The sequence below is a fragment of the Neopsephotus bourkii genome, unplaced genomic scaffold (genome assembly GCF_033783945.1).
Source record: "Neopsephotus bourkii isolate Nb327-2 ecotype Australia unplaced genomic scaffold, CSIRO-AGI_Nbou_v1 NB_272, whole genome shotgun sequence".
NCBI classification, from domain to species: domain Eukaryota; kingdom Metazoa; phylum Chordata; class Aves; order Psittaciformes; family Psittacidae; genus Neopsephotus; species Neopsephotus bourkii.
The window spans coordinates 12968741-12989457 of NW_026900781.1; the positions used below are offsets into that span (position 1 = coordinate 12968741).

The 20717-nt window shown below is 40.4% G+C and overlaps 1 protein-coding gene across 2 annotated transcripts; it reads right to left on the minus strand.

Annotated features, from left to right (window-relative positions):
• Positions 1–1385: 1385 nt before the first annotated feature.
• LOC133208629 (ovalbumin-related protein Y-like) lies at positions 1386–19970 on the minus strand. 2 transcript variants are annotated; one of them, XM_061346639.1, is made up of 11 exons: positions 17858–18471; positions 16680–16797; positions 16196–16338; positions 15200–15367; positions 8119–8304; positions 7472–7537; positions 6080–6208; positions 5210–5327; positions 4344–4486; positions 3878–4033; positions 1386–2572 (listed from the first exon to the last, which is right to left on the minus strand). In XM_061346639.1, exons 1-11 carry the CDS (start codon positions 18011–18013, stop codon positions 2171–2173), a joined length of 1785 nt encoding a protein of 594 aa, XP_061202623.1. In that variant the 5' UTR covers positions 18014–18471; the 3' UTR covers positions 1386–2170. The 2 variants fall into 2 exon arrangements, with proteins under 2 accessions (XP_061202623.1, XP_061202624.1); XM_061346640.1 differs by lacking the exons at positions 1386–2572; positions 3878–4033; positions 4344–4486; ... (2 more) ...; positions 7472–7537; positions 8119–8304 and adding exons at positions 12804–15047; positions 18526–18588; positions 19074–19970 and having other exon boundaries at positions 17858–18026; positions 18405–18424.
• Positions 19971–20717: the final 747 nt, after the last annotated feature.

The following is a 20717-nucleotide window of genomic DNA, read 5'->3' on the forward strand; positions in this document are numbered from 1 at the left end:
TTTCCACTGCCCTTTAAATATTGTGCTTCCTGCCTGGTTTGTGGTGATCAGGTCCAGGTCATAGCCATTGACACTTTGTTGCAGGTTTGGTACAGTATTGCTGAATTTGCACTTTTTGCTGCATCCTGTTTCCCCTTTTGAGAAAGGGGGAAAATTGTACTTGCTTGTAAGCCTTGTGGCTCCTTTGCTTTTTTTCCATTCCTTCATTTTGACATTTCTTGCTCAGTAAACAACATCGGTCACTGAGGCATATATTTGTACTTTAAGCACTTTCCAGTTTAATAATCATAGGAAGGCTAGTTTGAAAATGTAACCCTTTTCAAATCTTATTGTTTAAGTGTACAGGCTTTTAAAATTAAGGGACTGGATTAACCGCATCTGGCTACAAGAGGTGCAAGGGGTGAATAAACTGCTTATAATAAACCTTAAGATGTTGAAATTTTGCATCTCTTGGACTGTTCATATCATTGCTTTAGTTTTAAAAGAACAAAAATTAAAGTATGCTTAATAAAATAGCTGGTTTTACCACTGAAAAAAAGCTTATCCTGTATCACAAATATCCTGATGATATTCAAATAATGTGGATGTCCGACCATAGCAGCAGCTGCTTCCCTTTACAGATCTGCTTTTGTCACATCAGTGTGTTAATGTGGAAATAGCAGGTGTTGACGACAGAGTTCCTCCTCTCAAAACTCTCAAGGGCAAAATACTTCGTCTTATAGTTGTCAATCTACTTATTCTTTCTTATACCTTTCAATTACGTGATTTTCAGATAACTTCATCATCTAAAGTGTCAGAGCTGATGGTATAGTTGTTCCTTGAAATATTTACCAGTGTGATTGTCAGTGCATTTTTAATACCCATTGGAATTGCATTGAAAAATGCATAAAAATAAATTAGTAATACATTGGGCTATTTCTTGGTAATTTGTAATACAGAGAGGAATCAAACTCCAGATGTGTGAATGTATGCATTCCATAAATCCTTAGGAAGCTTCATATTTGCATGCTTTATTCATTCTAAAAATAGGATTACTAAACCCCATTTTACTCCCAACAGTTACAGATGCAATTATATTTTTAAGGATTTGTGGACCAGAAAATTACTATAATTTTCATGACAAGCATTTGTGATTTTATTTTATTATGTTAAAAAAAACAAACAAAAAAATCAATTGTATGCATCAAAACCAGTAATGTATGATTAGAATGAAAACAGGACACAGCATTGAGCCAATATACCCATATTTGCAGATGGCAAGGGACACATAGAAAGAAAAAGGCAGAGAATATTAGGATTCTCATGTATTTCTTAAAACAAGAGATATAGCCTTGAATCATCACATGGAGAAATCAGATTTTTTAATACCTCTTGCAGGAATTTTTTACAAAAATCAAAATGTGCTCAAATTTGACATGTCTTCCAATGTTTTCAACAGGAATTCAGACAGCTCTTTGGTCTGACAGTTCTCACTGAGTTTTGGATCTTATGGATCATCCATATATTCGTGCTTCAGGCTTTGAATCTACGCTCTGTGAGAAGGCATAATTGCACCTAAGGTCTTTTTCTGCTCACTGAAGTTGAAAGGAGACTCTCCATGACTTTGGAGAACCTCTGAAATTCGGAGTTAGGCGAGTAAGTCATGGTGAGAGGACAACTCTGCTGAGGAGACATGTACACCATTTCCCAACAGCTAAGCAAAAAATGACTGAAATGTACACAGGGACCAGTCAAAACCATGCATAGCAGAATCTTAATCACAAACATCTGCACCAGACTGGAGATATCAAAGCCCATGTTTTCAGGAACAACTTGGGTTTGTCAACAGAATGTACTGGGGAATGGGATGACCACAACAACTTGTTCCCTTAATGAAAATCACTTGGCCCCTTCTCAGCTGATGGGAGAATCTAGTCTCTGTGGGCTCAGTCTCTATTCAGCTCAAGCAATCCTGGTACTAGTATAAGAAGGGAAAGGAGTAAACATACTTGCTGTTGTTTCCTCACCTGCAGGTATGTCTTTGCTATGGAAGTTTCCCGAATAGGCATTTCTTAGATTAGGCTTTCCATTTGGAGAAAACACTGAAGAGATGAGATTACACTACAATCCTACAGTAAAGGGGATCTGTTTCTGAGGGGAAGACAAGCTTTATTTCCAGCTCTTTCTTTCTTTAGGGGGAACAGTATCTACCAACAAAGAGGATGCTGTTGGTTGGATTATGTTTGATCAAGAAAAGGAAAGGGTGGTCAGCTCTAAACTCTTCAGACTCATGGGAATGTTTGACAACTCCAATCACACCTGCTGAGCCAGCCATCTCGGTGCCCTCTTCATTGACTTCCATGTATGCCCTATGGACAGCCTCTGATATTTTCAGGTTCTTTGCTGAAGAGATGCCAGACAGATCAGCTGAAGAGCTGAACAGGTCAGTCATACCTAAGGCCTTTAAAACAGCTATGAGGTTGTATTTTTCCTCAATCTTCATTTTTGGGAGGTACACTTTCACTCTCTTCTTTTCCATCACACTGGGACTGGTCCACTCCGTAAGTTTTTCAAAGTTGATTTTTTTCTCAAGCTGTGAAAAGAAGTAGGAAATTAAACACCTGGGATGTGAATACAACTTCTTCTTACCATTCCTTTTAATCAAGGCTATCATACAGAAAACAAGCCAGACTGTTTCCTAAAGTGCATCCTATCAACATCCTTCTCGTAGTTTATTATTTGCTTTTTTAGTACTGCCTATGTCACTGTCCTTTTATTCAGTTTCTTACTCACTTGACACATCCCCTTTTGTCCAATTTATCTTATGTCTCATAAGACACAACCCAACAGTTACACATTCTAAAAATTTTTTTTTTACTAGCTTTCATGCATATGGCTCACTCAATCTGACTTAAAGCAGTTTGATGTTTTCTTTTACTAACTGTTCTGTTCTCACTTTCTGTTCTTGTATGATCATGAATTCTTTCTATGTTGATGTTAGATTCAAGTCACTTCTGTTTTCATAGAATAATAGAACAGTTAAGGTTAGAAGGAACCTTAGGATCACCAAGTTCCAAACCCCCTGCCATGGGCAGGGACACCTCTCGCTAGTCCATGTCACCCAAGGCTCTCTCCAACCTGGCCATGAGCCCTGTCAGGGATGGAGCAATTACCACTTCGTTGGACAGCCTGTTCCAGTGCCTCACCACCCTCACAGTAAAGAATTTCTTCCCTATATCTCGTATGTAATATATCTTATATCCTTATATCTATTTTCTTTGTTTGGTGTGTAATTTCCAGATGTATTTTATGTCTTTCCTTTCCATCTCCATATTCACAACACTCTGAAGTCTTAATTGATGAAGTGTTATTGATCAGTTAGTTTAGCTTGGTTTCACCATTTCATAATCAAGAATATTTTATTTAGATCATGCTTAACCTGTTTTTTCATTCCATGATGTCATAATCATAGCAATTTTTGAAAGGAGCCCTATTTATGAAGTTTAATGAGGATTTTGCTGAATACTAAATAAATATGTAAAATTTGGGATTCCTGCAAAGAATGCCTGGTTCTTATCAGTTTTAACAGCATTTCCTCAACGGTTTCTTTGGGGGTGGAGGTGAAATTACCTGTCAATGGAAAAAAAATATCTGCCCATACATGCATCCTATTCTGCAGGGCTGCAGCAGCACTACTTTTCTTTACTTTTGTGTTATTAGACTGACTCCAGAGTTATCCTAGGAGGCCGGTCTCAGCCTGAGCACTTGGTAGCACTTGGGGCCTTTTGCACACAGCCATGGGGTAGGCAACTGGGATGTAAATGAACAGCAAAAGATCTGGTGGCAGCCAGGTCCCACTGAACTGGTACCTCTTCTGCTTCCCCTGCCAGGACCATACCTGCTCCAGACCAGAGACATCATCAGGCAACAGCACCAGCATGCTCAGCTCTCCACTGGCATACGGCAGCTCCAGGATCTTAATTTTCTCTGAAGGCACAGTTCCCATTTTGAAGGTACTGTTCTGACACATCATTTGCACAGGTCTGCTTTCTTGCTGCAGAAACACAAATGTGAGATAATGTGACTGGGGAGTGATTTTTTCTTTAAGCAGGCAAAAGTACAAACTCTTTGAAAGGGACAGGAATTGATCTTGAAGCATGCTGCCTTTGAAAGAGACCTGTGTCTCCATTTTCCTCTCTTACCTGCTTGTGTGCTCAGGTCAGACACATATCTCGCAAACCTGACAGCAAGGAGACCAGTTAAATCACCTGGCCAATGACCACATCACGTTGTATGTGTAACGCCCAGACTGCTGCCTGTGCAAGCCCCAGTCTGGTTTCTTGGCCAGAAAATATGCCCCCTACCTTTGTCATGCTGAAGGGAAATTCCCGAGTGTCTTCTTTTTTAAATGCTGTCTTCCATATCCCTTTGAAGTAAATGGCATTCACAAGGACCAACAGAGTATCCGGATCAACAGAGCGTGGCTCAAGAAAATCTTGGATGTGTCCTTTAAGGAAGAAGCAAGGCAGAGAGTGGTAAGTTTCACAGCAGTAGTCTTGAATTTTAGAGGTCAATTAACATGCTGCTTCTTGGTTTGACCTCCTTTTCTTAAAAGGTCTGTATGTGGAATTCCTTTTCATAAGGACGATTTAATACAGAATTACTGGCATCTGGCCAGACATTTCTGCAAACAGACAGGTAGGATCAGGAGTGGTATATGTCTCCAGTGCTTAGAAAAAATTTATGTATAAAAGAAGGAAAAGGAGAGGGAATCAGCAATACAGACTGTGTTTCTTACAGTGCTTCTTTCTCATATTGCTTTTCGTCCCACCCCAGCCCAATAAAGGTACATAGCTCATGAGTCATTTCTTTCCCACCATCAGCCTAGTGAGTGCATTACTTCATTTCAGGAAACCCACGTGTTACCTACCCATCCAGCACATCCTTGTAAAATTATGCCAGTGTTGGGACTAACCTTGCATGAGTTAAGCTCTCCAGATACAGAAAGTGTGCACATAAAGTGTGCACATCCTGGCATCTCTGCCTCTGCCAGGTATGTTTAAAACACACTGTCACTGCCACACAGGTGCAATTAAGTCATGCCTTTCCACAGGAAATATCTACAAATGGGGATGGGATTGGAGTGTAAATCTCTTCTCTAATATTTAGTCAAGTTGTTCAAATACAGTTGTGAGAGGGAAGTATACTTCAAAATCTTGTCTGACCTTACCATTTGTCTGATTTTTCACCCAGGAATTAATGAGCTGTCTGGCTCGATCTGATGCTGTTTTGAAGTTAACCATTTCCAGACCTGTTCTGTATAGTTTCTTCACACATTTTAAGTAAATCTGTAAAGACAGCAAGTGTAGCCACCACACTAGTCATTCTTTTAAAAACAGTATGAAAGTGACCTAAAACATGGCTAAAAGGATTTTTATAGTGATGCCATGGTTAGGCTATTCTCATTGCTTACTTTCTGGAAGAACCTGCTGAAACTGGGCCAGAAAAAATATTCTGATCCATGATATTTTCAGATCTGGCAATTTTACTACTTTACCAGTTAAGAGAATATATATTAGAAAAGTTTAAATGTTTTATTGAAGAAAACCTGATCCAAAACCACTGTTTCAGGTTCATATCAGGTTGTTTTATTATCATTATGTCCACTCCTTTTATTTTAAAATGTTTTTCTTTATTTTTAAAAAAAAGAAGTTTCTTTGATCTGGAGTATTTGTAACCTTTGTTTTGAAAATGTCAAATGAAAGATTTTGACACTTCCAGAAGTTGGTTTCTAGGTGAGGTTTTCAATTGAAGAAATGTGCTAAAATCAAATAATTTCCTGGAAAAAAAAAAATGAACTATTAAAATAGGAGCAAGTAGGGAGAGAGGAATTACATTCCCAAAAAGTTTTGGCTTTTACTCCATTCATTTTTTAATAGGGTCATCTTTTTGCCTAGGATTGCTACTGTCAGTGCTGTGGCAAAGGGAAAAGCCATGGAGGTCCACACCAGTGGATTAACAGATCACTTCTCTGGCCATTCTTCCTGGATTACAGGTTTACACAGAGTTTAGCAAAAAATCACCGTGATGTACAACTTACTGGTAGGATCGAAGACGTTTTTTCAGCATAGAGTCTGTTGGCAATGTGGAGTGAATAATTGGCTTTTGGTGCAGTGATATCAGAAAGAAGTTCTTTGAAAAGTATGTGGATATTCACAAACTTGCCACACTGAAAGTTGTTGGTAAGAAAATAAAAAGGTACAGCTGTTAGCTTATTTTACAAGGAAGAGAATCATTTATAAGGCACAAGTAACATGGAAAAATAAACAGTATCTGGACATCTGCAAAGGAACATCTACTACAGTCTAAGATCTCCATGGGAGGGATGTTCAATATAAGCAATTAATGATGTACTATTAATTCACAGTATATGATGACACTCATTCTAGGTGATAACAAGCAGATAACTTCTGTAATGAACGTGAAATTGTAGAAGTGAGGTGAGGAAAACAAAAGTTCAGGTGTCAATGACTGCATTTGGCAAGTTGTCATACAGGGCCTCTAGCTCCAAGCTTCTGCTTGCATTTTCACAGCAGCTTTCTGCTGAAGGTTGAGATAGGATAAGAGTGCTAGATGACTAGGAAGTGCTTTATAATATGATGAAGATACAGATCAACCATCTAATGCCTTAGGAATAGCTTTCCATGTGACAGAGGCTGAGTGTGTAAGAATGTGCACAATGATAGAAGTGACTGGAACTTCATTTGATGAGGAGAATGGTGTTGAACTGCTCTTTTCCAAATGCTTAACCAGCCACTAAATGCTTTAGATGGTGTTACCTTTATTTTTCTTTATTATGAAAAAAAAAGTGTAAACAGTTCTTTGCAAGTCTCACTTTGTGCTTGGGGATCTCATCGTGTACAGGGACAGGCCAGGGAGCATGGCTGGTGTTACCTTTATGAAGGCAGCAGACTGAGGAAAGCACACAGGTGGTATCAAGGTACTGGGCCCTCTCATGGTGCTCTTGGGGTAGCAGTGAGAACTGGAGGCTGGAAAAGTCCCTCCAGCTTTTGAACAATGGGGTTACCCTTCAGCCATTGAGGCTTCTGGGCTTTTTTCTGACAAAGCATCTTCCTGCCCCACTTTGGAGTCTGACTGCTGTAACCTGGTTCTAGGTACTGAGCCCCTTTTAAGTGTTCCTTGCAGGTGTGCATATGCTCGTCTCCACAAGAAAGTAGACTGGTGCCCAAAACATCCAATCCTGTTCTGTCACTTGTTCTAGTGAGACATGTGCATCCTGTTTTCTTTTCCTGTTTCTTTTTGTTTGTTGGTTGGTTTTGTTTTTAACCTCAGTGATGAATCAGAAACCATAGGAGTGAGGTCTCTTAAATTAAGAATGTTAGCAAAAGTTTGGGAAGGTATTGAACCTACTTGAAGCACCATCAGAACAGTCTATTCTCAGGAGAAAAATGTGAAAGAGAAATAAATTTACCTTAGATTTTTGTACCTTGGTCTGAACAGCTCCTCCAAGTCCTGCAATTTTGTCGAAGTGAAGAGCCTGCAATTGGAAGTAACAATAGAAAAAAATTAAGTATGTGAAGTCTACTGAGAGTCACTGGTGTTTGTGTTGAAACTACAGGTTTGGACTAAACAGGTCTGATTAACACATGGATGAATTGAGAAATTTCATGTGAGGTTTAAATATTTTTTTTTATTATTATTTTTTACTGCATGTGCCACACTGAAAATTTGTGACTATGATGATTAGCTTAGGTCCCTTCTTTTCCAGTTAATCATGTTCAGTCTATAAACCTTATTGTACTGTATTTGTAACTGTGATTTATAGCTATTCTGTGATTCTATGATTTTATTCTCTGCTTCCTCTTTTGCATATTACAAGTTGACCTTTCCACCTGGAAGGAATCAGGTCTGTGAAATAATAAAAGCTGATGTAAGAGATTCTGTCTTAACAGTTCTTCAAGACTGTTTTTTTGTAATGGAAACCAAAGTCCACTCTTGCTCTTCACTGAGAAGAGCAATGATGGTAAGTGAAAACTCAGATGAAGATCCGAACTTCACAGTTTGGAATGCCATGCCACTCTTTTTCTAGGCAAGTTTGAATCCATTTATGTAACTTACCTTCTCCATCTGATATTCAGTGTTACTTCTTGCTCCCAGGTAAACCATGGCCAGGGATGCAATTATGCTCAGGGGGCAGTAGAAGATGTTGTCGTTGGCATGGTAGACTTTAAGCTCTTTGAATACATCAAAAGCAAATTCTGCATTTGCTGCACTGATGGAGCCCATTGTTAAATGTAATGCTGTCTAAAAAAACAGAAATGTGATTGTCTAGTGGTCATATGTAGCACTTGCTTTAAAAAGGACTGTCAATAGCCCAGAAACTGCTAGGTTTTTACAGTTTTTGTGGTGCTGAACCAATGAATGGTATGAAGCTTACAAATTCTGCGATCATTAGAAATATTGTAACTCCTGACCCATTTATCTCTGAATGCATGTTTATTTTCCTTCAGCAAGATACTACCTCATCATAAAGATAGTATCTTGTACTTGACTTAGGAAATAGATAGTCTCATCCCTGCTTCAATATGATAAATATGAATGGATGAATGTCCCTATGGCCATCCAGAGGACTCTGAATGATGTTTGAGATCTTTAAATCAAAGGTAGTCGACTCTTACTTCTCACTGTTGCTTAGTACAATCAGCCAGAAATTTGGACGTTGCTTGTCTGTAGTTTACAGGAATAACAGGAATAAGTTTCTCTGTAAATCCAGTCAGTTGCTTAGATGCTGAACTACAAATTTAATAAGGGGGGTCCTTTCCTGTAGTCCCATTGTGGATATTTAATCTCTGCTGATGCTTTTTTGTTGAGAAAAAGCATAAGCATATACAACATAAATACATGTTTTGGCAATACAGCTTGAAAGAGCACAGAGCTGCATTTGTTCAGTCAGGTGAAGGTCCTGTACATGCAAAGGAATGTGACATGCTAAGGATATTCATTGAAACCTGCAGTGATTCTCTCTTTCAAATACGATAAAGTTGCATACTGTTTTTATATCTCTAAAACAGTTAAAGTTGGAGGAATAGCAGCATATACCTGCAGTTTGTAGCAGATGTGTTTGATCTATACGACCTGAGAAGCAACCTGAGAAACAACCAGGTGCTAGTGACTGTGGAACCACAGAATTTGGGAATCATCATACCATGCCTCACCTGTGTTATCCAGAGAATGAGACTGAGAAAGGAAAAATGCTTTTATTACCAAATTAATTATTAAAATTGAAAGATAACAGTTTTAATGTGACACCAGATTTTCAACTACAAAGTATTTCTACTCAAAGCTATGATGTACAAGGACTTGTATTTTGCACACCAGAAGTATTTGACAAACAGTATAAGATATATTGATAAGGCAAGGTAAAATTATTGTATATGCTGTCTTTTTACATATCTGTCGTATACTTACCTTAAAGTTCTTAAATATAATATCACCTTTTTCCCATATTAAAGAATACAAATTAGAAATTATATTTCACTTGGAGAAATACTTACCCACAAACTTCAAAGAAGCACGTAAAAATCCAACTTGTCAGCTGAACCTAAACAGATTCTTTGAGCTCTTAGTGATATATATTGTACCATTTGAGACACTCCCACTCTTAGCCTTGAAGGAGTCATCTTTTGAGTTACTACCTTTCGTCAGGATCTTTTGATTCATTGCAATTTGAAGCACTAGGTAGACCAATGTTAGACTTGTCCTTTATCTACAGCAGGTTAACCTTTATTTATTGAAGTAGACCCAATTAAAACTATTACTTATATAAGCTTTTGTTGTAACTTATAAGTCTGTACAAAAGCAACTGGAATTCAGATCTTCAACTGTCTCATGCAGTTCTTTTGAATTTACACATTACTGTGATCGTGCCATATCAGGTATCCAGAGTCAGATGAGAAACAAACAAAACTGAGGATAAACAGTGTTACAAGTATATCCAGCAAACCATAGTACATTTTCAATACACCTATCTGCAACATCAGATCAGGTGAATCTGATAGTCAAGTGAAGCTGAAGATCCCAAAATACTACATGAAAATGAGACCTAGTCACAGTGCCATAAGCTGGGAGCAAGGAAACAGTTCCCACTGCAGTCCACCATTAGTGACCATCCATGGATACAGCTCAGGAAAGATACTTGCATTACCAGGGAGTGCAAAACACTGCCGAAGCTCTGTATATATGCAACTACTCATCACAGATTCTATGCAGTGGAACAGAGAGAAATTCCTCATGGACAGTGACCATCTGATGTCTCAAAAATAATGCAATTCAAAGGAGAGCCAGCTGTGGGATGGTCCTTCTATTCAGAGGGTTTTGAAGTGGACTTTTTCCATGTTAGAACAAACCCAAAACTTTCTATTTCATTTCCAGACCAAAACAACCCTGAAAGGTGCTCTGGTCTGCCAAAATGCAGAAGTACATACCTGGAGACAAAGGACTGGTGTGCTTTATAGCTTGTACTTGCTGAAAGCACAGCCACAGCTTCCTTTATAATTAGGTGAGGCCAAAGTTTCTTACCTGAAGTCAAACTATACTGTCGATGGCATACATGTCGAGGAGGGCAGAAGGGCTCTGAGGAGAAAGCATGTCTTGCTACAAATTCATTTTGAAGAAAATATTCAGAACAGCAGTACTGAGATGAGTTAGAGGTCTGAGGGAGGGCATGGCAGAAGAAGAGATATGAGAAACTAATGAATTACGTATTTTATGGACTTTAAGTTGGACCCCAGAGTATTCAAATATTCAGAAACGATTTTAACAAGCCAGTAGGATTTAAAGACTGATTGAGGGTCAGCTTTTAATTTTTCATTCTTAGCAGGTCATGGCAACAAGGCCATAGTACCTGCACAGGCCATTCTCATAGATCATCCATACCTACTTTTTACTATGGCAGGTGAATAACCTGCAGAATCTATCTGCCAGGATATTCATGGTCTGTTAGACAATCATAATGTACAAAAGCAAATATAATTCAATTGAAAAAAAACTATTAATCTTTATTAAATAATAGAATAAATGAGCAGTAAAGAAACAAATCTCGCATATGTAAATGCCATATGAGTGGACAAAAGAATCCCACATTTGTAAATATTTCACCACTGCGATCACCACACTCAAATAACTCAGCATGGTATAAAGGACTTTACTGATGCAGTCTGACCATGGGGATTAATTTCCAGGGCCACCCAGCAGCAGTGCCAACTGTGTGGCCACTATGGGGAGGGACATCCCCCTGGGCGTCCTGGGCACAGTCACTTCCTCAAGGCCAGACCCCAAAGATGTTTCTCCAAGGCACGCTGGGCAAAGGGCAGCAGCAGCAGCAGCAGCAGGGGGCCCCATCACCCGTGTGTCATAGTGCCAGCACGCGCGAACACAGCATCACAATGCCCTGGGCAGTATAAGGCCAGAGCCCCCCGGCAGTGCTTTGGAGCTGCGGTGCCAGGCACTGCAAGGGTTCTTGCTCCCAGGGTAGATGAGGCCAGCAGCATTTTGCTGTTGTGGGAAGCCCCTGAGATGGCTCTGGGCAGAGGCAGAAAAGGCAGGTGCAGTGTCCCCTTGGAGGCATAACCAGCCCGTGGACCAGGAGCAGGTCTTGCTGCCGTGCTCAGGGAGTAGCCGACCGCCAGCGCTGGGGTCAGGAAGGAATTTTCCCCCAGGGCAGATTGGCACTGGCCCCGGGGGTTTTTTGCCTTCCTCTGAGCACTGAGCATGACCACTTGCCAGGGCTCCTGTGCTCCTGGTGCTCTGGGTTATCGCCTGGTGCTCATGCACCACGAAGGTGGCCCCTCGTGTCCTGCAGCTGGGGGGGGTGGGAAGGCTTTTTTGCCCCCAGGCTAGACTAGCAAGTGTCCCAGGGGTTTTTTGCTTCCTCCGCAGCCAAGCACAGTCCCTTCATGGGGCTCCTTTGGGTCATTGCAGCCCAAAGGCAGCGGCTCGCGCTCCACGCAGCTGGCCCTCGTGCCCCGCATCCGGAGGGAGGCAGCCTTCAGCACTCCCAGGGTGGCCCCTGCATGGGCCCGGGACTCCCAGGCTGGCCCCTGCGTGGGCCCGGGACTTTCTGCTGTCCTCTGTAGCATTGAGCACCATCCCGAGTCAGGTCTTCCCTGGCCCTTTCTGGCTGGGTTCTTCCACTGTTCTCGCTCCAATACGGCACCGCTCCTGCCCCGGCTTTCCTCTCTCAGCCTGCAAGGGAGGCCTTTTTCCAGAGAAACTGTGGTTTGCCCTCTTGGCTGCCAGGGCACATTGCTGGCTCACACTGAGCCCACTGCCAAGCAGCACGTCCAGATCCCTTTCTGAAGGGCTGCTCTCCAGCCGTGTCTCTCCCAGTTTGCACTTTTGGGGCTGGCATTCCTCCATCCCATGTGCACAATTCAGCATCTGCTCTTGTTCACTTTCATATCATTGATGATTGCTCAACACTCCAGCCTGTCTAGATCCTTCTGCAAGATCGCTGGTCCGTCTGAAAATGTTTGTCTGATTATGTAAGCTAATACATTCTAACAGTGTCCAAGACCAGGTTGGGCAGAGTCTTGGGTGACATGGTCTAGTGCGAGGTGTCCCTGCCCATGACAGAGGGGGTGTAACTAGATAATCTTAAGCTCCTTTCTAACCCAAACCAGTCTGTGATTCTATGATTTCAGTCTTTTTTCTTTTTTTTTTTTTGGATTTTTTTTTTATTGTAAGTAATTTATATTTGAAACAAACCAGATGTACGCAAAATACCAATGGTGGTCTTTGAAAAACAGGTGTGGTTATTTTTTGCATACCCTATTAATCAGAAAAGCCCGCAGCCTGTGTTTGGTGTTCTTGTCTTTTAGCGTCTAATTGATGTGAGAACTGTACCTCTACTGGTAATTTTACTATTTCAGCTTGTATTTCATGCTGAAATTGCAGCAATCTGAAACAGCTCCACAGACTATCATGAGTCTGCTTTACTTAACAACTGAATTTGTATTGAATACTCTAATTTACTATCATTTTTCCTGCAGACCTCAGCATTTAAAAGAGCCTTTTGAATCTGCAGTTCTGAAATAGCACTAGTATGCTCACAGTGCTTACTTTCTTCCCATCAGCAAACAACAGGAAAAAGAGAGCGTGTCATCAGAGGTGGAATATGTTTTCCTTTAAAAGCAAGTATTTTTCATGTATCTGTGGTTTTGGACACTGCCTACTGCCAAACTGGGCAGGCTGCTCTCTTCTCTGTAACCCCTTGCTATGCCTTCCCACCACCCACTCCACAACATCCAGGAGGTGGTTTAGGGAACTAGGTCATCAGCAAGGAAATCCACTTTACCAAAAATGTTCCTCTTGGTTCATGTCCCAGAGAACTGTTCATCAGCCAGTAAGGCAAGCAATAGTGGTGGCACAGGGGAGGGAACAGAACCACATGAAAGGAAGAAGCCAAGGGGAGCAGCATCCTCTTCCTCAGTGGCATTAGGCTGGCTCAGCCATGTCCTAAAACTGGACTCTTAATTCCCTGGTAAAATCAAATGCAAGATAGAAGCAGTAAGCAAGGTTTAGGATTTACCTATCCTAATGTCAAGTTGTCCAGTGCCTAAACTTAGCATAATAGGTATTTTAAAATAGGAGTTCAACTTCAGTGTCACATTTATTAAAGTATTACCCTTATTTTTACTTGCTATATTAGACTATTCCTCCACCTACTTAATACTGCACACTACTACATTTACTATTTAATTTGCAGTGGTCTTAGTGTGGTAAATGGAACAAATACAGGCTGCCATCTAAATACCACTGCTATAGATTATTTTACTATTTTTGATGAAAACTAGATGGAACAAGAGTCTCGTGGTACCTGAGGCACAAAGAGAGATGGTTCTTACCAGTGAGAATGGCTGTTCACTGCTTAAAGTTTTATGCAAGCAAGTGTCTAGTTCCCAGCCATTGCAGAGTAGGCCTTGTCACAAAAGGTCTTCCATTGTTCTGAAACCCTGTTTTTGTTCTGTGGAAGTTTATGAAGAAGTTGGTAGATTTCCTAGCACATACAGGGCTTCCAGCAGGAAAAAAAATAGCAATGGGTCTGCCCTTCTTGAGAACGAGCAAAATTACACCAGAAAAATCTTTCTCTGCTTTCTGAGTACAAATACTGAGAGTTCCAGCTTGAACCATTACCCCAATCAATATTTAAAGGAGGTGTCCCACAGGGATACTTTATTACTCTGATACAATATGGCATTTCCCTTGGGACCTATACCAAGAATGGGTGGGTAAATCTAAAAGAGACCGAGGACCCAAGTTTAGCATTTTAATGCAGATCCTTACCCTCCTGTCTGCTTCGTGTGGGAGAATCTTTAGGGCACTAAAATCATGGGTTTGTTGGAGACATACTGCAGTAAGAAAGACTCAAAACAAGATTTTATATGCAGATGTCTTCAGAGGCCTACAGCTTTTTGGCAAGTATCACGTAGTGTATTTTAGGGTAGATGTCATTTTAATGAGGTCTCCTAAAAGTAAACACACCTGAAGATAACACTTCAGGATAAAGCCTAGTGAAAATGTGTTCATCTTGCCAATGGGGATCTTAGTGGAGAGAAAGATCTAATTTTCAAAATAAACTCCACTTAAGGAGAGGAATACCTTCCAAAGAAGAGAATGGTATTGGTTGGATTGTGTCTGATGAAGAAGAGGAATGGATGGTCAGCTTTGAACTCATAAGAAACTGGGAGACACAGAGGCACTGCAACAAGCCCCATAGCACTAGCTGCTTCAGTGCCCTCTTCGTTGACTTCCACAAATGACTTCTGGATGACCTTGGACACAACCAAACCATCTTTCCTAGAGATTCCTGACAAATCAGCTTTTCCCCAGTCAAAAACATTAATCGCTCCCATCTCCTGGAGAATTTTGTTGAGAACATAACTTTCCTCCATCTTGAACTGAGGCAGGTACACTTTCACTTTCAGTTGCTGCATCCTATCCGGGCTGGTCCATTCTGATAGTTTTTCATATGTCAGGGTGCGTTCAAGCTGTAAGGTGGTATTGACCATAATGAACAGAAAGAAAAGATAATAAGGTTCAGTTTTTCATTCTTATCTTCTGACCACACCGGAACAATGTTAAAGTATTGCTCTGTTTGCAGTCCATTATGTATGCTACTAAAGAGAAAAGGAAGTATTACCTGTTCCAGACCAGTAAAATCCTCACAGACAACTTCAGGAAGAAGAATGAACATGCTCATTTCACTATCAAAATATAGGAGCTCTATGACTTTTGTTTTGAGTTCCTCTATGATGGCCATGTTAAAATAACCTTCTTGAAACATCATCTTCACTGTCCTCCTCTCATTCTGGAACATATGAAACATACTAAGAGAAAATACAGAAATTATCACCCTGGGTTTAATTGGTTTCAGTATTAAGATAAGAGTTTAGTACAGAAAAATTATTTGTACTGGTCATGGGCTTCATGTACTTGTAGCATTGGCAAGTTCCTCACTCTTAACTGTAGCTCCAATGAAGTTAGCCATTTTAGGAGCATAAAATCTACTTTTCCATTTCTACTGGTGTCAGATTACTTAATCACAACTCCCTTCTTACATCCTTCTTTATTCTGGCATGTCAGATGAGGAAGCTGATGCACCTGATGCAATTATTAATTTGAATTCTTCATGAGTAATATATATGTATACATATGTATACGTATCATAGAATCATAGAAAAGTCAGAGTTGGAAAGGAGTGCCATGGACAGGGACACCTCCCACTAGACCAGGTCACATTATCCTGAGATAATTTGTCTTTAGCTCATTTTTCTTGAAAACAAACACTATTCTATTAGTAAATAGTAGCAGAGGAACGGAATCCTCAAACTCAGTCACAAAAGCAGACTATTTTCAGAACACCATCCTTAGTTGCAAAATCCCCAAGCTACTGCGTGTGCTCGGTGCACTTTCACTAGGTTCTCAGCTGCATGAGACCCACTTCTGATGTGAATTGATAGAAAGTTACGTATCTGGTTATAAAACTGGAGAGAAGATGTAGCTTTCTATTGTTCTATCTGAAGACCAGGTTTTTGTCCTGGGATAACAGAGATCAGGATAGCTCCCCTTTGTTGTTGCAGGAGACAGACATCTGATTTCCATTCCCCAGCTGTCTCAGTTCCTGCATATACTGTACCTTGTTCAGATGGAAATATGTTTCCTTAGTGTCTTCTTTCTTAAATTCTACTGCCCACTTTCCTTTAAAATATATAGCACTGACCAGGACAAGTACAGTAGAGGGATCGATAAACCCAGCAGAAAATAGGTCTTTGATTTTACCTTTAAAAACAATGAATTAAGAAGAATTATTGCTTTGTTCAGGCAATCAGATGCACTAGACTGTTAATAATTGTTTCTATAAATCTGGAAAGTAGTATAATGCTGTCAGACAAATAAGAAAACATTTATGTATAGCTTTTGAAGCCAGGAACTCAGGGCATTTTTGTGCTTCTTCCTACTTTCATTTCATATATTTGCATATTTCATAAGCAAAAATCTGCAATAAGTGTTTAATATATAACAATCTTGCTACTGCTGGAAAAATAGGTGGAAACTGAAATTTAGTCATAATATTGCTGCCGGTTTGATTGTAAGCCAAACAACCCGCACATATTCTTCACCTTTTGTCTCATTTTCCACCCAAAAGTTAATTTTATCCGTGGCTTCTTCTTCAGTGTATTTAAAATTGACTGGTTCCAGTTCTGATCGGTAGAATTTCTTTGTGGAATCCAAGTATTGCTGGAAAGTACAAATGACAGAAGTTTATCACAACATGATGACTTTTATAAGATAGATCATTTCATGGCTGCAGGACAATTCCATGTAGTAGATCAGCAAGAAAGGAATGAGTAAAACAGGCATATATAACGAATTCATTGAAATAACTCAAGCATTCAGTATATATAGAGATGTTATTTATTAAAAAAAATTCTTGCAGACCCATTTTTCTGTTTTTTCAAGCTGTCCTGAGCAGCAGAAATGCCTCAACACAGAAAAAAAAAAAGTTATCTATCAAAACCTGGTACCTTTCTTTAAGCTTACATATCATTTTTATACTGCCTGTATTCCCCCAACTACCAAATGAAGAAGGTTACCTTATTTTGAACAAATAACGGGTATTGATAATAACACAATGAGATATATGTGTGTTTGTATATATATATCATTCTGTGTAGATATATGCATAGTAAAAAATACCACTTCTATTAAATACAAAACTTTTTCAAACTGCTGGTCACCTTTTTCTGTCTCTGAAAATTTCTCTTTACCCAGAGTGTAAAGTTTTGGATGCAAGATGAAATCTGGACTTGCAAAGAGAAAGGTGGTTACACGGATAAAACAGCACTGTTTCTAGCAATACTCTTATAAATACCTTAAGCCTGTTTTCTTCAGAAAATTATCTGTATGCACTTGCACTGCCTGGGTTGTCAGGAATGTTCTCAAATGGTGTTGAGACTACTTGACAAATCTCTCAAAGGCTTTCTTCTAAGCCTTGTTTGAAAAAGCAACAGGAATCAGAGTCCCATTATTCACACAGACTCTGAAGGGAAGGTGGAATAGTGAATAAAATCATCTTATTAGAAACAGATAAGTCACTGGGGAAAAAAAAGATCTGCTTTTGGTCACAGACCTTTGTTCCTTGGATAAAAATGACACAGCAAGTATCAGCTCTATTAGACACCAGCTGTGCATGTCAAGGATACCTTGTGTTTCATTTCCCTTTGTACTTTATGATGGAAGAAATCCTGCAGAGCTTGTAACTCCAGGAGCTGTCCAAATGGACACCATGTCCACTTACCTGGAAGAACGGGTAAGTAATTTCTCCAAAGAGCCTGTTGGCAATGGTGAGAGAGCAGCCTGGTCTGGGTTCACTCACTGCAGCCAACAGAGCCTGGAACTGGGAATGGACTCCTCCATCTTCTTCACTCTTCAAACATGAAGACAGAAGTTTCATGGTAGGCTTGAGCCTTTACCATGAAAAACTGGACCTGAGGGTGAATTGCAGCTCTCCCTGTATGAGAAGCCTGACTCCACCCAGATGATACAGGCATTGGATTAAATGCATCAGGACACAACGTCCAGGTACCCCTGCACCAGATGTACAGAATGACAAAACAATTCCCCTTCAGGCCCACACTAGTCCAGAAGTCTACTGGATTAGAGCCTTGGAGGAGAAAGTTCCTAGGTGCCTTTGGCATGCCCTGTAGGCAAACCTTTGCAGCTATCAAAACTTACCATGTTTTAGATTGGTACTGCTGGTTTGGTTAGAAACCTGTAATGAGAAGGCTTAGCTGTTGGAATGTGTGATCTCACCAGGCCCGTAAAGAGGTAATACGCAGGTCTGCAGTCCTAGACAGAGAGTGTGCTCAGCCTTGCTGTGCTTTCTGATTAAGTGATTGTTTGCAAGGAAAAGGGCTGACAAACCTGCACCTATGGCTTCATCTCAGAGCTGCAACTGTGTCTCACCTTCTCAGAAGAGTATGTGTTTCCTCGGCTTGTACTGCTCAAAACTTCACTGAAATGAAATACCTGCAATGTAAATACTGGGTGAACACAACTGAGTGACAGTACCTCAAAGCTTAACCAGTCTTGCAAGTCTACCCCAAAACACAGCCAGGCATAGTCCCATTTGTCCTTGTGAGTAAACACGAAGGTTTGTAGAAGGTGAGTTCATGAAATCTTTGAAATCATTCTTCTTAAGAAACAAGACTTTGGGTATCCAGAGAAGACAGAAGACTCTGTGAAATGGAACCACCACTTTTGAGCTCTGGAGAGTGGAGAGATACTTCCAAAACACTTTCTTTAGCACTGATATATTCATTGCATGCTCAATTACTGTAATAGCATTTAGTCTGAAGAAGTTTGGTGTTAGAAATAGCATAAGAAGGGGTATTTTTAGAGGGCTCACTGCTTGCATCACTCCTTTGGATGCTTAGGAACTGTATCAGATGGTACCATTGGCCTCTTGGCTGGTATCTTGCCAGCATCCCCTTTTCAGAGCAAAGGAAACCCACCTTCTCAATCTGTTCGAGTGTATTGCCCCTGGCTCCAAGGACAACCATCCCAAAGGCAGCTGAGAGACTTAGTGGGGAGAAGAAGATGTTTTTGTTTCTTTTTCCTTTGCTCAGCTCTCTGAAAAAGTACAGACAGAACTTGGCATTGGCTGCGCTGAGAGAGCACATGGTGGCACTGTGCTTGCCTGCAACAAGGGAAACAAAGACTTAGGCTCCTTGTCCTTACACCTGTTAAGCTTAGATGCCTTGGTAGAGCACAGAAAAGTTTTCTGCAGTAAATTGTTCAGCACTTTCTGGAATATTCCTGATTCACCATGTCTGGGATTTCACAGCGAGTCTGAAAACCAGCACCCTGAATGGCAGGAGAAACAGATTTTCAGAAACTGTTCTGAGCTCAGCTGTTCCTCCAGATCAAGCAATAGCTATGACTTTGCCACTTAGCCCTGACTTTGTTCTAACCACAGTTCTGGCTTACTTTATCTTTCTTACCTCGAGCCCTTAATAAGGCACAGTGCTTGTTAATTACAACCCTTGATCATACCTCACTCTCTGTCTCTCTCTCTAAAACCTTTGTGTGTATTAATCAGCTCAGTGTGTATTAATATGTCTCACATATTGTGACCTTCTAAGGCTGGCTCCTTAACAAGTGTTTGACAGAAAATTGATCTGCAGATAGGTTCACTTAGTAAGATTTTCAGCAAAGGCACATTGTGTATTAGCGGAAAGCTACAGTTGTATTTTTCATTTTATCTGAGGCTTTAATGCTTTTCCCAGATATACTTCAGTTACAATAAAAAGTATTACCAGCAGATGATCTTGAGTGTTCTGCAAAACTCCTCACATCTTGCACCTAGGATAGAGTTCCTTTCTTATCAAAGCCTTTTCCCAGTCTCTTCATCCAGTAATGATGTAGAATTGATTCATTAGAAAGTCAATTTGGTGTTTTAGAGTTTCCGCTATTCTAAGTCACTCTTGGTTTGATACTTACTATGCCCTTCTGCATAGGTAGGGAAGATACCTTTCTCGAATTACACAAAAAAAAAAATTAAATTATCTGCACAAATATTAAAGAGAAGAAATGGTGTAGAAAGACTATGCTCTCACAAATTACCACTCTGGGTCATGCAGAGGAAGTGGGAAAAGGTTTGGGTTTAATCTTTAGAAAGACACCTGGTAAAGCCATTGTACAAATTAAGCTCAGTTCATTCACACAGCCCATACATTTCAGTGTAATCCAAAACATTGCACATTATCTTGACAACGTTCTCATATCATAGAATCATAGAATGGTTAGGGTTGGAAAGGACCTTAAGATCATCAAGTTCCAACCCCCTGCCATGGGCAGGGACACCTCACTCTAAACCATATCACCCAAGGCCTCGTCCAACCTGGCCTTGAACACTGCCAGGGATGGAGCATTCACAACCTCCCTGGGCAACCCATTCCAGTGCCTCACCACCCTAACAGGAAAGAATTTTCTCCTTATATCCAATCTAAGCTTCCCTCGTTTAAGTTTTAACCCATTACCCCTTGTCCTATCACTACAGTCCCTAATGAAGAGTCCATCCCCAGCATCCCTATATGCCCCCTTCAGATACTGGAAGGCTGCTATGAGGTCTCCACGCAGCCTTCTCTTCTCCAGGC

Coding starts and splice junctions, on each gene's coding strand:
- LOC133208629 (XM_061346639.1), bottom strand. CDS start 18,013: ATGAAACTTCTGTCTTCATGTTTGAAGAGTGAAGAAGATGGAGGAGTC. Junction 6,209..7,471: donor CCAAGGTACAAAAATCTAAG/GTAAATTTATTT, acceptor AACAACTTTCAG/TGTGGCAAGTTTGTGAATAT. Junction 5,328..6,079: donor AAACGTCTTCGATCCTACCA/GTAAGTTGTACA, acceptor CTGTCTTTACAG/ATTTACTTAAAATGTGTGAA.